The sequence below is a fragment of the Idiotropiscis lumnitzeri genome, chromosome 16 (assembly GCF_059441095.1).
Source record: "Idiotropiscis lumnitzeri isolate Australia: NSW breed Sydney's pygmy pipehorse chromosome 16, RoL_Ilum_1.0, whole genome shotgun sequence".
Taxonomy (NCBI): Eukaryota; Metazoa; Chordata; class Actinopteri; order Syngnathiformes; family Syngnathidae; genus Idiotropiscis; species Idiotropiscis lumnitzeri.
The window spans coordinates 12,652,020-12,670,096 of NC_142406.1; the positions used below are offsets into that span (position 1 = coordinate 12,652,020).

The 18,077-nt window shown below is 47.2% G+C and overlaps 2 protein-coding genes and 1 long non-coding RNA gene across 21 annotated transcripts in view; 2 read left to right on the forward strand and 1 right to left on the reverse strand.

The window, feature by feature from the left end:
* LOC148321487 (triple functional domain protein-like) overlaps positions 1-6,786 on the forward strand; it is a 44,371-nt gene extending 37,585 nt beyond the window's left edge. For 6 of the 7 annotated variants that reach the window (XM_088318143.1, XM_088318144.1, XM_088318145.1 and 3 more), the window contains 15 exons: positions 50-100; positions 182-259; positions 342-533; positions 604-784; positions 863-1,096; positions 1,183-1,649; positions 2,491-2,738; positions 2,856-2,991; positions 3,065-3,092; positions 3,172-3,334; positions 3,418-3,539; positions 3,621-3,699; positions 3,895-4,095; positions 4,183-4,321; positions 4,599-6,786. In XM_088318143.1, coding sequence (XP_088174269.1) covers positions 50-100; positions 182-259; positions 342-533; positions 604-784; positions 863-1,096; positions 1,183-1,649; positions 2,491-2,738; positions 2,856-2,991; positions 3,065-3,092; positions 3,172-3,334; positions 3,418-3,539; positions 3,621-3,699; positions 3,895-4,095; positions 4,183-4,321; positions 4,599-5,156 — 2,877 coding nt within the window. In that variant the 3' untranslated portion in view covers positions 5,157-6,786. The remainder of the gene's footprint in view (positions 1-49; positions 101-181; positions 260-341; positions 534-603; positions 785-862; positions 1,097-1,182; positions 1,650-2,490; positions 2,739-2,855; positions 2,992-3,064; positions 3,093-3,171; positions 3,335-3,417; positions 3,540-3,620; positions 3,700-3,894; positions 4,096-4,182; positions 4,322-4,598) is intronic. The other variant, XM_088318150.1, reaches the window with a different exon arrangement.
* Positions 6,787-7,466: 680 nt separating this feature from the next.
* LOC148321488 (uncharacterized) lies at positions 7,467-11,293 on the forward strand. 13 transcript variants are annotated; one of them, XM_088278688.1, is made up of 5 exons: positions 7,483-8,958; positions 9,050-10,598; positions 10,672-10,706; positions 10,767-10,813; positions 10,877-11,293. In XM_088278688.1, exons 2-5 carry the CDS (start codon positions 10,502-10,504, stop codon positions 10,992-10,994), a joined length of 297 nt encoding a protein of 98 aa, XP_088134814.1. In that variant the 5' UTR covers positions 7,483-8,958; positions 9,050-10,501; the 3' UTR covers positions 10,995-11,293. The 13 variants fall into 13 exon arrangements, 3 of the variants coding, with proteins under 3 accessions (XP_088134814.1, XP_088134815.1, XP_088134813.1); XM_088278689.1 differs by lacking the exon at positions 10,767-10,813 and having other exon boundaries at positions 7,489-8,958; positions 9,050-10,448; positions 10,547-10,598; positions 10,877-11,290; XM_088278687.1 differs by having other exon boundaries at positions 7,489-8,958; positions 9,050-10,448; positions 10,547-10,706; positions 10,877-11,289.
* A 4,522-nt stretch (positions 11,294-15,815) lies between these two features.
* LOC148321489 (uncharacterized) lies at positions 15,816-16,856 on the reverse strand. Its single transcript, XR_015839427.1, has 4 exons — positions 16,711-16,856; positions 16,561-16,612; positions 16,463-16,497; positions 15,816-16,292 (listed from the first exon to the last, which is right to left on the reverse strand). It is a non-coding gene; the product is annotated as an uncharacterized LOC148321489 (long non-coding RNA).
* Positions 16,857-18,077: the final 1,221 nt, after the last annotated feature.

The window sequence follows — 18,077 nt, forward strand, 5'->3', positions numbered from 1 at the left end:
AGTTTAAACTTTTCATGAAGACGGTATCGTAATCATTTGTTTGCATTAGGACTTTCTGAAACACTCTAAAAAGGCCGCGCTTGATTCTGTGGATCTGGAGGTAAAAAAAAAATAAAAATGAAAATGTAAAAATCATTTCCATTTCCAGCAATCCGTTTCAAATCAATTTTGACTCTTCCAGAAAGCAGTAGAGGTCATGTGCATCGTGCCTAAAAGGTGCAACGACATGATGAATGTTGGCCGACTTCAAGGATTCGAAGTAAGAAATGAAATGGAACGCCACATGGACGTCTTCTGCTTCAAACTTCAGCTGACGTGGCCGACTCGCTGTGGCTGTCTAGGGCAAGATCGTGGCCCAGGGACGCCTTCTGCTGCAGGACACGTTCATGGTGACGGACGCCGAGAGCAGCGCCCTCGGTCGGATGAAGGAGAGGAGAGTATTTTTCTTTGAGCAGCTGCTCATCTTCAGCGAGCCGCTGGACAAGAAGAAGGGCTTCTCCTTGCCCGGCTTCCTGTATAAGAACAGCATCAAGGTAAAAAGGACGGCAGATTGAGTTGAAGCATCTTCTGTCCTCCTAAATGTTCATTTCTGCGCTGCTCCAGGTTAACAGTTTGGGTCTGGAAGAGAACGTCGAGGGCGACCCCTGCAAGTTCGTTTTAACGTCCCGCTCGACAAACGGCACCGTGGAGTCGTTCATGCTGCACTCCTCTCACCCGGGAGTGCGCGAAGTGTGGACTCTTCAGATCGGACAAATACTGGAGAGCCAACGCAATTTCCTAAATAGTGAGCTGACATGACGACGTATGGAGCCGTGTTTTGCAGAAGCTCAAGGCCACTTTGTGTCTTTCTCTCACGTGGTAGCTCTGACCTCACCAATGGACTATCAGAGGAACCACGTGGGGGCGAGTGGGGGGTCTCCGGGTGGAAGCGGTAGTGGGCTTAACGCACCAGGAAGTTCCCTGGCGAGCGGCGCCATCCCTCCAGGGTCCCAAGGGGGCTGCCGTCGACCATCCAGGATCCCCCAACCCTCTCGCCTACCCCAACCCCTCCGCCACCACCCTGGAGCCGATCCCGACGGCCCCAACAAGATGTCAGGTACGACTCGATGTATGAGCCATGTACGCCGTCCGTATCATCAAATGTCTGCTTGAGGTTTTTAGTTGTGCTCACTTATGATTCAGGTCCAAGTCCCCGTCCTGTTCCTCCCCTCTCACTCCCCCCAGGGGGTAGTCCGCAGGGCAAGCGCCCCATCCAGAACCTAGAGGACCAAGTACAGACCCCTACGAGCGTTGTCGCTCCTATGGTCCGTGCCACGGTCGCGCCGTTGCCCCCCGCGGCCTCGCCCAAAATGCGGCCCGGAGCCGTGCCCCCCTTGGTCCCTCCGGCTTTTGTCAAGGACGTCCTTCCGCCGCCTCCAGCCAGCCCCAATCAAAAGTCTGCATTCTGGAGCTCCATGCCAGGCTCTCCGGCGAGTCGCCCCGGCTCGTTCACCTTCGCGGGGGAGGCCGCCGAGAGTCCCGTTCGTCAGAATTCTAACCAGAACCCAAATCAGAGCCACAGACACTCCACGCACAGCAAGGACGCTGACCGCATGAGCACCTGCTCGTCCACCAGCGAGCAGTCCATCCAGTCCACTCAGAGTAACGGGGTAAGACCGAAAGCCCGCTGCTGATCCGACTAACACGGAGGCCGAGGGAGACCTGCTGCGTCCCGTCGCCTATCCCGCTGCAGCAGCACTACTAATCTGTCCGCTACTCCACATCTCTGCTCTTCAGCGCCATCTTCTCTAGCTTTGATCATCTCTGAAGACTCTAGCCGCACCTTTCCTGGTTCGCAACTTCTCTGGTGGACCAAACGCCGAGACAGCCTCTCGATTTCTGACTTCTAACCACGCTTTACTAACACCTGACCTCGGTCCTTCTCTTGCTGTCGCCGTGACGCGGTTTTCAAATTGTCCTCTTTCCTGCAACTAACCTCTGATGTTTGTACGCTGACTACAAACGGATCCTCTCCCTGAAGCTAACGACCCGACTCACCTTTGCCTGGAGCTGCGGAATCAAAGAAAGACCTTCCCTTTTCCAGCTTTTCTTGTTCTCCAAAAGATGGGATCTTTCTGTCTTCTATTTCACGCCGAGCTACTTGTTAAAACGGTGGTACCTCGACTTACGAGTTCCGTGACCAAACGAGTCCCTCAATTTAGTCCCAAAATAAATCAACATTCCCCCCCATTGAAATCAATTGAAATGCGACGTTTTTAATTAAATAAATAAATATAGCACCGAATAGTGAGCGTGTGAGCTTCTAGATGTGAATTCTTGCTTAGTGTATCTCTGCTTAGGTTCTCATTTTGTATTGAACTTTTCTTGCCCTCGTAGGAGAAAGGTGCCACTGTATTTGTGAACGGCCTATCCTGATTTGAAATGATATCCTTCCGAAGTGAACATGACGATGCTTACAAAATGACATCATGTTTCTTCTCCTTGACGCAGAGTGAAAGCAGCAGCAGCAGTAGCGTGTCCGCCATGTTGGTGACCCAAGACTACAAGGCGGTGAAGGAGGATGAGATCAGCGTGAGCCAAGGCGAGGTGGTCCAGATTTTGGCCAGCAACCAGCAAAACATGTTCCTGGTGTTCCGAGCGGCAACCGAGCAGGGCCCCGCCGCCGAAGGCTGGATCCCCGGATTCGTCCTTGGTCACACCTCAGCCATTGCACCCGATTGCCCCGAGGGATCGATTAAGTACGTTGGAATGCGCTGACAAAAGCGAATGCACTCGTGTTGAAAGTTTTCCGTGGACACACGCCTGGTGGAAAAAGTGAAAATGATTCAAATTCTGAATTGTGTTTTTGCTCCCAGTAGGAAGTCTTCTTCCTGGCATACAACCTTGCGCATCCGAAAGAAATCAGAGAAAAAGGAGAAGGAGGCAAAGAAAGACGCCAAGTTGGAAAATGGTTACAGCAAGTCCAGAGAGGGCAATAAAGTTTCTGTAAAGGTGAGTTCATGTCAAGAAGCGCTTCGGCTTTCGTCACTCCATCCTCTGACAATCTCTCCTTTTTCATGTCCAGCTTCTAAATCCAAATTACATCTACGATGGTAAGTGTCTCTCGTTGCAGCCGCCAGCCGTGCTGAATGTTGTTTAAAAAAAAAAGGGGAAATGTTCCTTCTCTTTCAGTTCCACCCGAGTTCCTCGTGCCTCTGAGCGACGTCACGTGCGACAATGGCGAGAGCGTCACCCTCAGGTGTAAAGTGTGCGGTCGTCCGCGCGCCACCGTCACCTGGAGGGGGCCCAACCAGAGCAACCTCACCAGCAACGGCCGTTTCAGCATCGCTTACAGGTGGGACAACAAATTAGGCAGCCGCGCCGCCATATTGAGATTGTGTTTTCTTTCTGACGCCTCCTCGCATGCGTTTGTTTCAGTGACACCGGCGAAGCAACCCTGCGGATCATCGCCGTGGCGTCGGACGATGACGGCGTGTACACGTGCATCGCCGCCAACGAGCTGGGCAGCGCCACGTCGGCGGCGAGCCTCCGAGTGCTCGGTGAGTTCACGACGCAGCGGTGACCTCGCACGTTCAACCCTGACGCCAGTTTTAAAGTGCGCGCGTGTGTGTGTTTGTCAGCTGTGTCCACTGACGGCCTGCGAGTGAGCTGGAAAGACAACTTTGATTCTCACTACATCGAGGTGGTTGAACTGGGCAGGTAACAGGCTATCATTGTGCAGACACTTTCGGTGCTCCGAGTGCAAACTTCATGAAGTGACACAGTTGTCCTTCTATTCTTTCTTCAAGTGAGGACCGAGAGCATATTATTTAAAGGACTCGGTTTGATATTGAGGAGAGCGAATAAATGGCTCTTTCTCTAGATGTGATCCTGACCTCCTTTGTCGTCCACTAGGGGGCGCTTCTCAGTTGTCAAGCGTTGTGACCACCGGGCCACCAAGCGTCCGGTGGCTGTCAAGCAGGTGAACAAGAAGCTGATGAGGCGGGACCGCGTCACGGAGGAAGTGAACCTGCTCCACAGGCTCCAACATCCCAACATTGTCAACCTGGTGGACACGTACGAAACCCCCAGCAGCTACGTCTTGGTCCTGGAGATGTGAGCACAAATGCACGCGTACACAAAAATATTACGACGACAGAAAGAACACTTGAATGAGTGTGCATGTTTGTTTTTTTTTGTCAGGGCCGACCAAGGCCGTCTGCTGGACTACATCATCAGCTGGGGCAATCTGACTGAGGAGAAGGTGGCCTGCTACCTCCGGGACCTTTTAGATGCTTTGCACTACTTGCACAACAGCAGAATAGCTCACCTGGACGTTAAAGTAAGAGTGCGCGAAAAAATATACTCCATTTATTTTATTTGGAAATAACATTTTTTTGCATGGCATTTGAAAAAGAAAATCCTCTTCAATTTACAACTGTCTTCTACTTGTGACGAAATTAGCAAAAATGGCGTTTGGTGACTGTCGCCATTGAAAATTTTATGCGCTGAATCGTTACGTGCCTTTTGCTAAACAAAGACCATTGATGGTTATTAACTATAAAAAGGAGATTGCTGACGACGGCGTCCCATAAACGTCTGTTGTGGTTTGTGTTCAGCCTGAGAACTTGTTGGTGGTCCACGGTTCCAGAGGCCAGCCGTCGGTCAAACTGACGGACTTGGGCGACGCCGTGCAACTGGGCGGCACCCCCTATGTGCACCCGCTGCTGGGCAGCCCCGAATTTGCGTCCCCGGAGCTGGTGCTGGGCAAGCCGGTGTCGCTGACGTCGGACGTGTGGAGCGTGGGCGTGCTGGCCTATGTGCTGCTGAGCGGCGCCTCGCCCTTCTTGGACGAGAGCACAGAGGAGACGTGTCTCAACATCTGCCGGCAGGATTTCAGCTTCCCCAAGGATTACTTCCACGGCGTCAGCCAGGCGGCGCGCGACTTTGTCCGCCTGCTCTTGAGGACCGAGCCGGCCGGGAGGCCGCCCTCGGGGCTGTGCCTGCAGGAGGCGTGGCTGCAGGCGACCGCCGACGACAACCACGCCGCGGCCGAGTGCTGCCTGGACACCTCGCGCCTCGTATCCTTCATAGACCGCAGGAAGCATCAGACGGACGCGCGGCCCATTGGGGGAGTGCGCGGCTTCATCCAGAGCCGTCTCCAGAATCGGGTCTGAACTCGGGTTGCAAAGGTCTGGGAAATTTCCCAAAACGTTCCGGTAAATTTCAATGGGAAGTTTAAGGGGGGGTTTGCCGTTTTAAAAGGACGAGCAAAGATTTGAATGTACCGCCAAAGCCCCAGAAGCTCAAGCTAAAAGTCCAGTGCGAGGCTGCAGGAGTGCGCCTACGAGTGCATGGCAGATGATTTGAGTCTGAATTCTGCTCAAATATATTTCCCGACAATATTCAAGTTATCCATGAAAAGCCTAAGTTCAATTTTGTAAACGACCGTTTGATTTCCCTGACTTCCCATGGAAAGTCTCCAACTTTGCTGAAAATTTCTGTCATTTTGCAACCCGAGTCTGAGCAAACATCGGGAATGTCTGCTGTGCCAAAAGAAATGCTGAGTTCATCCTTCTTCCTGAGAAAAATGATTCACTCAAAGTCCTTTTGGAGTTTCCAGGGTGCCCTCGTCTACTGCTGCTTGCTGCTTTACTCTCACATTTTGTAGGTAAACCAACAAAAAAAAATCATTCAAGAAATGCTATATAGTACTGTATAAGTAATTTATTTTCATTAGCAAGTGTTCAAAGGTGACCAGCGGTGAGCTTTTCCATCGAAAGTGACGCCATCTTGTGCGTTTTTGTTTGCTTTTTACACTCCGACGAACTTTTGTACATTTCTAGAAAGGACGACGCCCGCACGGACTCCATTGTGAGTGGAGACGTTCATATGTCGTCCAGCGAGACAGCCCACAACAACAACAAAAAAGACATTAAAGGAACAAAAGTTGTGTTGAAGCCTTACTTTGTCGAAACATTACTCACAAAAAGTTTGGGATTTCCAGTGAAATTCCAGAATGGGCCGAAACTGCGTCTGAAAAGATGATCGTGCAGTTTCCGGTTGATCCTGAACTTGCACGTCGATATCCCAAACTTTCCACAAGTAATGGAAGACGCAATCGCCTAAGGAAAACACGTGTAAATGCACTCATGGTATGTTCTGTTTCTCATGTGCAATGTTGCAGCTTTTACGTTTTATGCAACTATTTATGAAGACATCCGTCAATATGTATAATAAAGTGAGTGTCGAATGAAGGTACAGTGTCGACTTGGTACTGCGAGAACTGCTGGTGTAGTTGCGTGTGATTGGCTACGATCATTTGGTTTTGATCGCGTTTTTATTTTGTACTGTCCCGTGTCGTTTTGGTACACCAAAGTTGCGAGCATTTTTTTTTTCTAAGGGTTTGTTGTTGTTTCACAAAGTTGGCTATGTGAAATAATTGTTTACATGAGTCAAAAGCGATGGAGAAACTGGAGAAGTTAATTTGAGGAGCAAGTTTGTTCAACTTGTTTGTGTACAGCTACTTTTTTTTTTTTTTTTTTGCCAAATCCAGCCAGCTCCGAAAGGCCTGTGTAACATTTTATTTATTTTTTTGACAAATTGTGCAAACTTGAACTGGATACCTCAGTTTAGGCTTGTTGGTTTTGTTTCTTGTCCACATTTCACTCGTTTCACAAAGTATGTTCGCTACTTGTTTTTTTTTTCTACTTTTGCATGTATATTTCTTTGTACAGATCATATTTTACTTGTAAATATTTTCATTTTGCCATCAGTTATTTGAAGATTAAACATAATGGACACGAACTCTGTTAATGATTTTCATTTGCCATTGCCATGTCATTAAGCACCTTTGTTTTTTTTTTTTCCTTTGAATTACAGTGACTCAGATACGTGGTGGTCATGTCCACCCCCAAAACCCAGGGGAAGATTTTTGTGACAGTTTTCTTAGACCCCTTGATACTCTGTCACAAGTTATTTATATTAACTGCCTATTTAAAGATTAAATGTAAAAATTTTTTTATTGCAAACTAAGAGTATCTCTCAAATAATTGCACACAACAGCAAATAAGAAAAATGAAATAAAAAATAAGATAATCGCAATCAAACTTGTGAAAAAATAAGAATTGCTCACATTTAAAAACTAAAAAATGAAACAAATCACCTATACAAGTGTCTAAACTATTTTTTTTCGTTTGTGAACAAAGTAAAGTCTTAACAGATTTTTTTCTACAACTAAAAAAGAATATAGCACAAACACAAATTGAAAACCCTCTCGTCTACTTAATTTGGAAACCCCGGAATTATCACTGACATCATTTTTCCTATTGACCAGGAGATGGCGACAACGTGGCGCCTAAGACGGTGGAGTGTTGCGGAATGACAACCAAGTTGCTTTACTTGATGGAATTTCACGGTAAACCGAGGCAGTTATCGTGACAACTCGCCGGGTGGCGCTGGTGTGCAAAGCTGCGTTGAATACGCAGAAAAATGAGGCTGGCTTTGAGTGACGGATGTGACGTCAAGCATGCCGGTCAATTGGAGACAGGTGGAGAAGCGAATTTAAAAAAAAAAAAAAAGGTGGCGAAGCGAATCATCAAATACAGGCCGCTGGCGCGGCAAGATGGCGTCTGACAGCGTGGCTTTCCTCAGCTAAGTGACCACACGAGCAAATGTTTGTCGTTTGTTTGCCATTTCGCTTCTTGCACGATTTGCACACTTGAGGGATGCGACTGCGTTTGATGTTTGAGCACAGCACGTCACAATTCACTTCCTTTTGCTTGATTTAGCACATTGTGCTCTTTGTTTGGTGCCGCGCTTTCAAATGTTTTGTTTGATTTTATATTTGACGGTAGCATAATATAACTCTGGCGTGCACTTTGGTCAATTTGCCTCCAGGTCAATGGGAGCCAGGTGTGGACGAAGCGAATCGTCAAGAACAGGCCGCAGGCGCGGCAAGATGGCGTCCAACCGCGTGACCTTCCTCAGCTAAGTGAACACACAGCAAATGTTTGTCGTTTGTTGCCGTTTCTCATGATGACATTTTGCTTCTTGCACGATTTGAACACTTGAGCACGGCATGTCACAATAAACTTCCTTTTGCTTGATTTAGCACATTGTGCTCTTTGTTTCGTGCAGCGCTTACATAATGTTTTTTTTTATTTTTATTTTTTTTAATGCTGGCCAGCTTTTATTATTTCATTTTTTTTACTTGTACACACCTGATGACTTTGTACTTGACAATTGAACTGTAAGGATTTTGTTATTTGTTTGTTTGACTTTTTGCTGTTTATCAAAGATGTTGTATTTTATTTCAGCTGCTATGTAACTTTTTTGTTTCCTTTTCTGGTTGTATGACCTTTGTCAAGATTATTTATGTGGTGGTTTTTTGACCAATTTGCAAACTTGTGAATCTTTCTTTTTTTTTTTGTCTAACCCTTGACGTGCATTGTTAATAATTCACATTGAAACCCTTTCTGCTCCAAATGAAGCCAAAAATTGCGACTATTCTTTCACTGTCGGTTACGGCCGTTCATTTCTCTGGTTTCCTGTTGGAGGGGACACTTTGTCCAATTTGGACGCCGAAGGCCGACTCGTAGCGCAAGGCCATTTTTGGACCGCCGACTTGGATAATCTGTCGGATATAAGGTAAACTGTACCATGAGTTCTAAACGTATACTTGTATCGCTAGGATGACGAGGTGGCGTGCCGATAAAAGTATTTTTGGAGATCTTAATTTGGTTTAATGGTAATTCGCTAAAGTCGGCCACAATGCCATCTTTCAGGTTGAACATACAATCCCGTATTTAGTCGGCTTTCAGCTCTCGCGCATTATCTTCAGTAACTGGCACTCTAGTTGGTATCTGTAATTATTACAAAACAGGTAAAGTTATGAATGTGATTTTTCTGTTGATTGTTTTTTCTGCAGAACTAAAATTCTATTCAAAGCCTGCAAATTCAAACTGAGTGCGGGTAAAGGTAAGTAAATTTGTTTTTGTTGTTTCCTGTAGTGTTTTACAATATTTTTTTTCTCAACACAAATCAATCCTCTCCTCTCTCTGTGTTTCAGGATTGTGGAGCCACCGGATTTGCTGAGGGGCAACAAGAGGACCTGGGCCAGGGTCATGAGTATATCCACAAGTGTGTTTTGAGGGGACAAAAAGCCCGGTGTCGGGAGGCGGGCTGAACGGCTCTTCCTGGTATTCCATCTTGAGTTTGCAGATGACTTGTGCATGACATGGATTGGATTTTCAGTCACTTTGAATAACCTGTCGCTCTTGGACTTGTTCTTTCCCCCCTCGCCTCGCCAGGTTGTTGTAAGGCGGCGTCGGAGCGGGATGCTCCGAGACCCACCGGACGACGGTTAAAATTCTACACGTGCGCAATCCAGTGAGCGGCACGCCACGAATTGCACATTCTGCCTTTTGCAGGACGGGCGAGGGAAAGCTACAAAGTTGACGCTCCAATCCAGTCGGTGACCCGCCCGCCACCTGACTTGGATGTTTTTGCCTTGTTTGACAGGAAGAAGAAGTGCTTGTGTGGCGTCTCCGTGCAATGTTTGGATTCCTGAAATGGAGTGTGTTGTTTTGCTTGACATTGTATAACAGCGCGTTGTGTGAAATGTTGCCGTCTCAGCCTCCGTTTACAGCCTGCTCATCCTGGAAGGGGATTGGTCACTTCTCCAGGTTTCTTCCGCCAAGCCCGAGTTTTGAGAGCCTCTCTTGTGAATAAAGGGCGATACAAATGCACTTGACTTGTTGCAGGATGGAGGCGGAGCCACGGCAGCGTAAGAAGTACAAAAGCACCAAGATGAAATTTGTGTGCTTGTTGTGTAGGATGGAAGAGGAGCCAGATGAAGGGAAAGGCAGGACAAAGGTCTCAAAACAGCATTGAATAAAAAAAATAAAAAAAAGAGGACGTCGTCGGGAGCCTGCCGAATGGAGGTCACCAAATTTTGGCCCATTTAATATGCAAAAGGCGTCACTAATTGTTCATTTTGGCTTGCAGGGCCGAGATGGAGCTGGCTGAGGAAAAGGAGTCGGTCCACAAATGAAGAATCGAGCGGAATCTGTCCGAGGGGTGCTTGCAAATGGTGACCAGGAGGGGGCAGTGTAGCGAGCTTTGTGCTTTGCCTTGGTTGAGTGTAGCGAGGGAAGTTCGTTGTTGTTGTTTTGTGCTCGAAAAGTCTGACGGTGATGAGGGCAGGTATGGAGTGTGTTTTTCGAGCCGATGGTTGGACTCGTGTCGCTTGAGTGCTTTTGGCAAGAAATGTTGGCGACGGTCAGCTCGTTGTTTGGCTTGTCTGGATCCAGAGCGGCTTTTGGTTTGAGGATGTCACTTTGACTGCTTTCGTGTCGGGAGGCTTTGAGGAAGGAGTTTGTCATGTTAGCAACGCAAAACATTTGTTGGTTTGAGGATTGTGGAGGCCCCCGACCGGACCAGCGCCACCAAGAGCAAGTTGGACCAAGGTGAGGAGTACGTTGACCAATAACGCGACCCGCACTCAGTCGACGCCAATGAAATGAGTTTGGGGCGGACGACCACGAACTGTCTTATTTATTTGCAGGGTGACGAGGAAGCCAGTTGGGACGGGAGGCGTCTTGGAGAACCTGAACATGGTTATGAACGCTTGTCTTAAAAAAAAAAAAAAAAAAGTTGAAGCTCCCAATAATGTTGTGCTTGTTTTGCAAGGTGGAGACGAAGCCGGATGGAAAAACTGGAGAAAGGTAACAAAATGGAAGGCCATTCCTAAAGTGGCACATGATGACAATCTTTGTTGTCGCCAGGGAATGAGGAAAAGGAACGATTGCAAGATGAACCGCTCGCTTTTGAGGCGAGTGTGCAATCAAATGGATGCCAACGCATCGTCAGACGAGTCTGTCTCTTTTCTCCGTAGCGTTCCCAGACGAGAGGTGCAGATGCGACGGCGGCACTTGGAGAGCAAAGCGCCAACTCTGCAGCGAGCGCATTTCTTTGTTCTTCCTTTGGTGTGTTTGTCTCCGCTCGGTCACTAACTCACTGGGTGTGCACTGACCAACACTAACTGCATGAAGGGGTTTTTGTTTTTTTCTTCCTGTCCTGAGTTGCGTTTGTGTCGTAGCCACGTGCGTCTGGTTGCAGCCACCATTCTCAGCCGATGACAATATTCTCCACCGCAGTCGTGTCAAGTCCATTTCCGCAAACGCTGCAGGCTTGGCAGGAGGCGCTGGAAATGGTGGCTGCGGCCAGACCCGTCTCGTCGGGGCATCAATGCTTGTGACCAAAATGGACTCTGAAATATTGTATATGGAGATGTTTGTATTTGGTCGGGAGCAAATTGTAAAGCTCCCGTTTCCTGTTTGTGTCTGTGTGCTTTGATTAAAATGTGAAGTGATTTAAAGTGCTCTACTTCAAACATTGGGGAGGGAGAAAATGTCCACACGTGTGAGAATTTCTAGTTCTTGTCTGAAAAGTTTGCGACTATAAGGCCTTTGAGGAAAAAAAATAAATGCGCCGAATGACATGATTAAGTATGCGTCCAGTCAAACTTGAAAGGGGTTCCATCATCTGAAAGATTGTTTGTGTGTCCTGACAATGGCCTGCAGCCGATTCAGGATGTCGCCAACGACGACGGGAGAGGCTCCAGCACGCCCGCGACCCTCGTGAAGATAAGTGGTTTGTGGCGACCAAGCGTTCATAGCGACGTCGGCTTTTTAATCCTTTTGCACGTCATAAAAAATACGTTAAGGCCTAACATGTGATCTGAGGCATCAAGATTGTCAACAGAATTGATGGAAAAATATTGCTACATGCGCTTTATTTTGCATTCTCATTTGTTACTTGTAACAATTTGCCTTTAATCTGAGAAGAAAAATGCACTTTTCCTGCCGCCCATAGCCAACAGTAAACGCGGAAAAATGACTGACACAATTTGTAACCATCTCAACTTCGAATACCTTTGAATAACTCTCACGCTGCATTTGCATGAGATCGTCCAAGTTGTCCACTTTGGTCAACCAGTGTATGACAAAAAAGATGAAAGGTGCGCTTCATCACAAACTAGAAATCATGTTTTGACTTTTCTGTATGTCGGCAGTAGGACATGAGCTTCAAATTTGTTTGAAGTTGAATTACAAATGTCATTGGAGAGAAAGCGTCCAATGAGATTTGCTGATGCTGCAGAAACTGGCGAATTAATGCATTGTACACTATAAACGCTGGACTGGTTTCACGTCCCCTGTGTTCTTGACACACAAAAAAAAAATTCCCGCAAATAATTACGTGAGGAAAGGTTTCTTTATTTATTTAGACACACCGCGCGTCGTAACGTATGTTGTTCGACAGCTTATGGCGGGTCTCGAACCGTGGATCTTCGCTGTTCAACGTCCTCGTCGTCGCCCTGAGCCAGCGGGGCAATCAAGCTTGCAGGTAACACACGTCGTGTCATCTTTCACGATCGTTTCTCAAAGTACAATAGTCCACGAAGTTGTGTTCATGCAAAATGCTACCGCAAACTGTTGCAATGTCAAAAGAAAGAAAGTTTACATCTATTAACAATGTCGGAGGGAGTAAGTGCATTAGAGTTAGGGTTAGTTGCATTTGTTATACATGCGGTTAGGGTTAGTGACACGGACAGTACAATCGGTTAGGGTTAATTGCATACATTGCACAGTTGGTTAGTGGGTTAGGGTTAGTTGCATTACACAGAACGACATACATGACATGTTAGAGCGAGGCTCGAACCCTGGTTCTCAGGTGTCCAAACCGCAGCGTTATCCTCTCAGCCAGCGAATACCTGACAGCGACCACCGCTCCTCGTCTATTCATTGTTAACAATTGAACGCGGGCGCTACTTGTCGCAAAGGAAGAACAAAGATGCGCAGACGGCCGGTCACCGCCAGAGCCACCGTGGTCGAGTGGTTAACGATACAGAGCGCGACACCGTCAGACCCTGGTACGAATCCCCGTCCAGGCAATGCCAGTTGTCAAGGGGGTGAAACTAAAAATGTGTTCATATATATTTTTATTAAAAGTTGTGACAATGCCCACCGGCGCAGTGGTGGCACAATCCGGCCCCACCCCTGTGCTAGCACGTGAGCTGTACCCCTCCCCTTTCATGCTACCCCCATCCTACCTGTACAACCAACCGCCCCACCCCTACCCATGCACCGCCTGGTGTATCCATATATATATATATATATATATATATACACCATATATATATATATATATATATATATATATATATATATACACCAGGTGGTGAGAGGGTAGGGTTGGGGAAAAAAGCCCCGCCCCCCCCCACTCAGCCACGCCCTCGAGTCAGCCACGCCCCCGAGTCAGCCACGCCTCCCCCCTGTCCCTGCCCATTCTCGTATACATTCGAATATATATATATATATATATATATGGAAAAAAAAAAAAAATATATATATATATATATATATATATAATAACGCATATATATATATATGTAAATATATATATATATATATATATATATATATATATACGAATGTATATATATATATATATATATATATATATATATACGAATGTATATGTGAACGGGTAGGGGCGGGGCTTCGCCCCGCCCCTACCCGACACAATTAAGAATGTTGGGTAGGGGGCGGGGCTTCGCCCCGCCCCCTACCCGAATTACTAGTAAGCTCGTTATTCGGGTAGGGGGCGGGGCGAAGCCCCGCCCCCTACCCAACATTCTTAATTGTGTCGGGTAGGGGCGGGGCGAAGCCCCGCCCCTACCCGTTCACATATACATTCGTATATATATATATATATATATATATATATATATTTACATATATATATATATGCGTTATTATATATATATATATATTTTTTTTTTTTTTTTTTTTTCCATATATATATATATATATATATATTCGAATGTATACGAGAACGGGCAGGGACAGGGGGGAGGCGTGGCTGACTCGGGGGCGTGGCTGAGTGGGGGGGGGCGGGGCTTTTTTCCCCAACCCTACCCTCTCACCACCTGGTGTATATGTATATATATATATATATATATATATATATGGTGTATATATATATATATATATATATATATGGATACACCAGGCGGTGCATGGGTAGGGGTGGGGCGGTTGGTTGTACAGGTAGGATGGGGGTAGCATGAAAGGGGAGGGGTACAGCTCACGTGCTCGCACTGGGGTGGGGCCGGATTGTGCCACCACTGCGCCGGTGGGCATTGTCACAACTTTTAATAAAAATATATACGAACACGTTTTTAGTTTCACCCCCTTGACAACTGGCATTGCCTGGACGGGGATTCGTACCAGGGTCTGACGGTGTCACGCTCTGTATCGTTAACCACTCGACCACGGTGGCTCTGGCGGTGATCGGCCGTCTGCGCATCTTTGTTCTTCCTTTGCGACAAGTAGCGCCCGCGTTCAATTGTTAACAATGAATAGACGAGGAGCGGTGGTCGCTGTCAGGTATTCGCTGGCTGAGAGGATAACGCTGTGGTTTGGACACCTGAGAACCAGGGTTCGACCCTCGCTCTAACATGTCATGTATGTCGTTCTGTGTAATGCAACTAACCCTAACCCACTAACCAACTGTGCAATGTATGCAATTAACCCTAACCGATTGTACTGTCCGTGTCACTAACCCTAACCGCATGTATAACAAATGCAACTAACCCTAACTCTAATGCACGTACTCTCTCCGACAGTGTTAATACATGTAAACTTTCTTCCTTTTGACATTGTTCGTGGTAGCATTTTGCATGGACACAACTTCGTGGACTATTGTACTTTGAGAAACGATCGTGAAAGATGACACGACGTGTGTTACCTGCAAACTTGATTGCCCCGCTGGCTCAGGGTGACGACGAGAACGTTGAACAGCAAAGATCCACGGTTCGAGACCCGCCATAAGCTGTCGAACAACATACGTCACGACGCGCGGTGTGACTAAATGAATAAAGAAACCTTTCCTCACGTAATTATTTGCGGGAAAATTTTTTGTGTCAAGAACACGGGGGACGTGAAACCAGTCCAGCGTTTATAGCGTACAATGCATTAATTCGCCAGTTTCTGCAGCATCAGCAAATCTCATTGGACGCTTTCTCTCCAATGACATTTGTAATTCAACTTCCAACAAATTTGAAGCTCATGTCCTACTGCCGACATACAGAAAAGTCAAAACATGATTTCTAGTTTGTGATGAAGCGCACCTTGCATCTTTTTTGTCATACACTGGTTGACCAAAGTGGACAACTTGGACGATCTCATGCAAATGCAGCGTGAGTTATTCAAAGGTATTTGAAGTTGAGATGGTTACAAATTGTGTCAAAGTCATTTCTCTGCGTTTACTGTTGGCTATGGGCGGCAGGAAAAGTGCATTTTTCTTCTCAGATTAAAGGCAAATTGTTACAAGTAACAAATGAGAATGCAAAATAAAGCGCATGTAGCAATATTTTTCCATCAATTTTGTTGACAATCTTGATGGCCCGGATCACATTTTAGGCCTTAACGTATTTTTATGACGTGCAAAAGGATTAAAAAGCCAACGTCGCTATGAACGCTTGGTCGCCACAAACCACTTATCTTCACGAGGGTCGCGGGCGTGCTGGAGCCTCTCCCGTCGTCGTTGGCGACATCCTGAATCGGCTGCAGGCCATTCTCAGGACACACAAACAATCTTTCAGCTGATGGAACCCCTTTCAAGTTTGACTGGACGCATACTTAATCATGTCATTCGGCGCATTTATTTTTTTCCTCAGAGGCCTTATAGTCACAAACTTTTAAGACAAGAAATTCTGACACACGTGGACATTTTCTCCCTCCCCAATGTTTGAAGTAGAGCACTTTAAATCACTTCACATTTTAATCAAAGCACACAGGCACAAACAGAAAACGGGAGCTTTACAATTTGCTCCCGACCAAATACAAACATCTCCATATACAATATTTCAGAGTCCATTTTGGTCACAAGCATTGATGCCCCGACGAGACGGGTCTGGCCGCAGCCACCATTTCCAGCGCCTCCTGCCAAGCCTGCAGCGTTTGCGGAAATGGACTTGACACGACTGCGGTGGAGAATATTGTCATCGGCTGAGAATGGTGGCTGCAACCAGACGCACGTGGCTACGACACAAACGCAACTCAGGACAGGAAGAAAAAAACAAAAACCCCTTCATGCAGTTAGTGTTGGTCAGTGCACACCCAGTGAGTTAGTGACCGAGCGGAGACAAACACACCAAAGGAAGAACAAAGAAATGCGCTCGCTGCAGAGTTGGCGCTTTGCTCTCCAAGTGCCGCCGTCGCATCTGCACCTCTCGTCTGGGAACGCTACGGAGAAAAGAGACAGACTCGTCTGACGATGCGTTGGCATCCATTTGATTGCACACTCGCCTCAAAAGCGAGCGGTTCATCTTGCAATCGTTCCTTTTCCTCATTCCCTGGCGACAACAAAGATTGTCATCATGTGCCACTTTAGGAATGGCCTTCCATTTTGTTACCTTTCTCCAGTTTTTCCATCCGGCTCCGTCTCCACCTTGCAAAACAAGCACAACATTATTGGGAGCTTCAACTTTTTTTTATGACAAGCGTTCATAACCATGTTCAGGTTCTCCAAGACGCCTCCCGTCCCAACTGGCTTCCTCGTCACCCTGCAAATAAATAAGACAGTTCGTGGTCGTCCGCCCCAAACTCATTTCATTGGCGTCGACTGAGTGCGGGTCGCGTTATTGGTCAACGTACTCCTCACCTTGGTCCAACTTGCTCTTGGTGGCGCTGGTCCGGTCGGGGGCCTCCACAATCCTCAAACCAACAAATGTTTTGCGTTGCTAACATGACAAACTCCTTCCTCAAAGCCTCCCGACACGAAAGCAGTCAAAGTGACATCCTCAAACCAAAAGCCGCTCTGGATCCAGACAAGCCAAACAACGAGCTGACCGTCGCTAACATTTCTTGCCAAAAGCACTCAAGCTACACGAGTCCAACCATCGGCTCAAAAAACACACTCCATACCTGCCCTCATCACCGTCAGACCTTTCTGAGCACAAAACAACGACAACAAACTTCCCTCGCTACACTCAACCAAGGCAAAGCACAAAGCTCGCTACACTGCCCCCTCCTGGTCACCATTTGCAAGCACCCCTCGGACACATTCCGCTCGATTCTTCATTTGAGGGCCGACTCCTTTTCCTCAGCCAGCTCCATCTCGGTCCTGCAAGCCAAAATGAACAATTACTGACGCCTTTTGCATATTAAATGGGGCAAAATTTGATGACCTCCATTCGGCAGGCTCCCGACGACGTCCTCTTTTTTTTTTTTTTTATTCAATGCTGTTTTGAGACCTTTGTCCTGCCTTTCCCTTCATCTGGCTCCTCTTCCATCCTACACAACAAGCACACAAATTTCATCTTGGTGCTTTTGTACTTCTTACGCTGCCGTGGCTCCGCCTCCATCCTGCAACAAGTCAAGTGCATTTGTATCACCCTTTATTCACAAGAGAGGCTCTCAAAACTCGGGCTTGGCGGAAGAAACCTGGAGAAGTGACCAGAGCGCGAGGGACCAATCCCCTTCCAGGATGAGCAGGCTGTAAACGGAGGCTGAGACGGCAACATTTCACACAACGCGCTGTTATACAATGTCAAGCAAAACAACACACTCCATTTCAGGAATCCAAACATTGCACGGAGACGCCACACAAGAACTTCTTCTTCTTCCTGTCAAACAAGGCAAAAACATCCAAGTCAGGTGGCGGGCGGGTCACCGACTGGATTGGAGCGTCAACTTTGTAGCTTTCCCTCGCCCGTCCTGCAAAAGGCAGAATGTGCAATTTGTGGCGTGCCGCTCACTGGATTGCGCACGTGTAGAATTTTAACCGTCGTCCGGTGGGTCTCGGAGCATCCCGCTCCGACGCCGCCTTACAACAACCTGGCGAGGCGAGGGGGGGAAAGAACAAGTCCAAGAGGGACAGGTTATTCAAAGTGACTGAAAATCCAATCCATGTCATGCACAAGTCATCTGCAAACTCAAGATGGAATACCAGGAAGAGCCGTTCAGCCCGCCTCCCGACACCGGGCTTTTTGTCCCCTCAAAACACACTTGTGGATATACTCATGACCC

Excerpts from the sequence above, each read along its gene's own strand:
- LOC148321488 (XM_088278687.1), top strand. The coding sequence starts at position 10,363 with ATGTTAGCAACGCAAAACATTTGTTGGTTTGAGGATTGTGGAGGCCCC. Across the intron at positions 10,449-10,546 it reads CAAGAGCAAGTTGGACCAAG|GGTGACGAGGAAGCCAGTTG; the intron begins GTGAGGAGTACG and ends ATTTATTTGCAG. Across the intron at positions 10,814-10,876 it reads ATGAACCGCTCGCTTTTGAG|CGTTCCCAGACGAGAGGTGC; the intron begins GCGAGTGTGCAA and ends TTTTCTCCGTAG.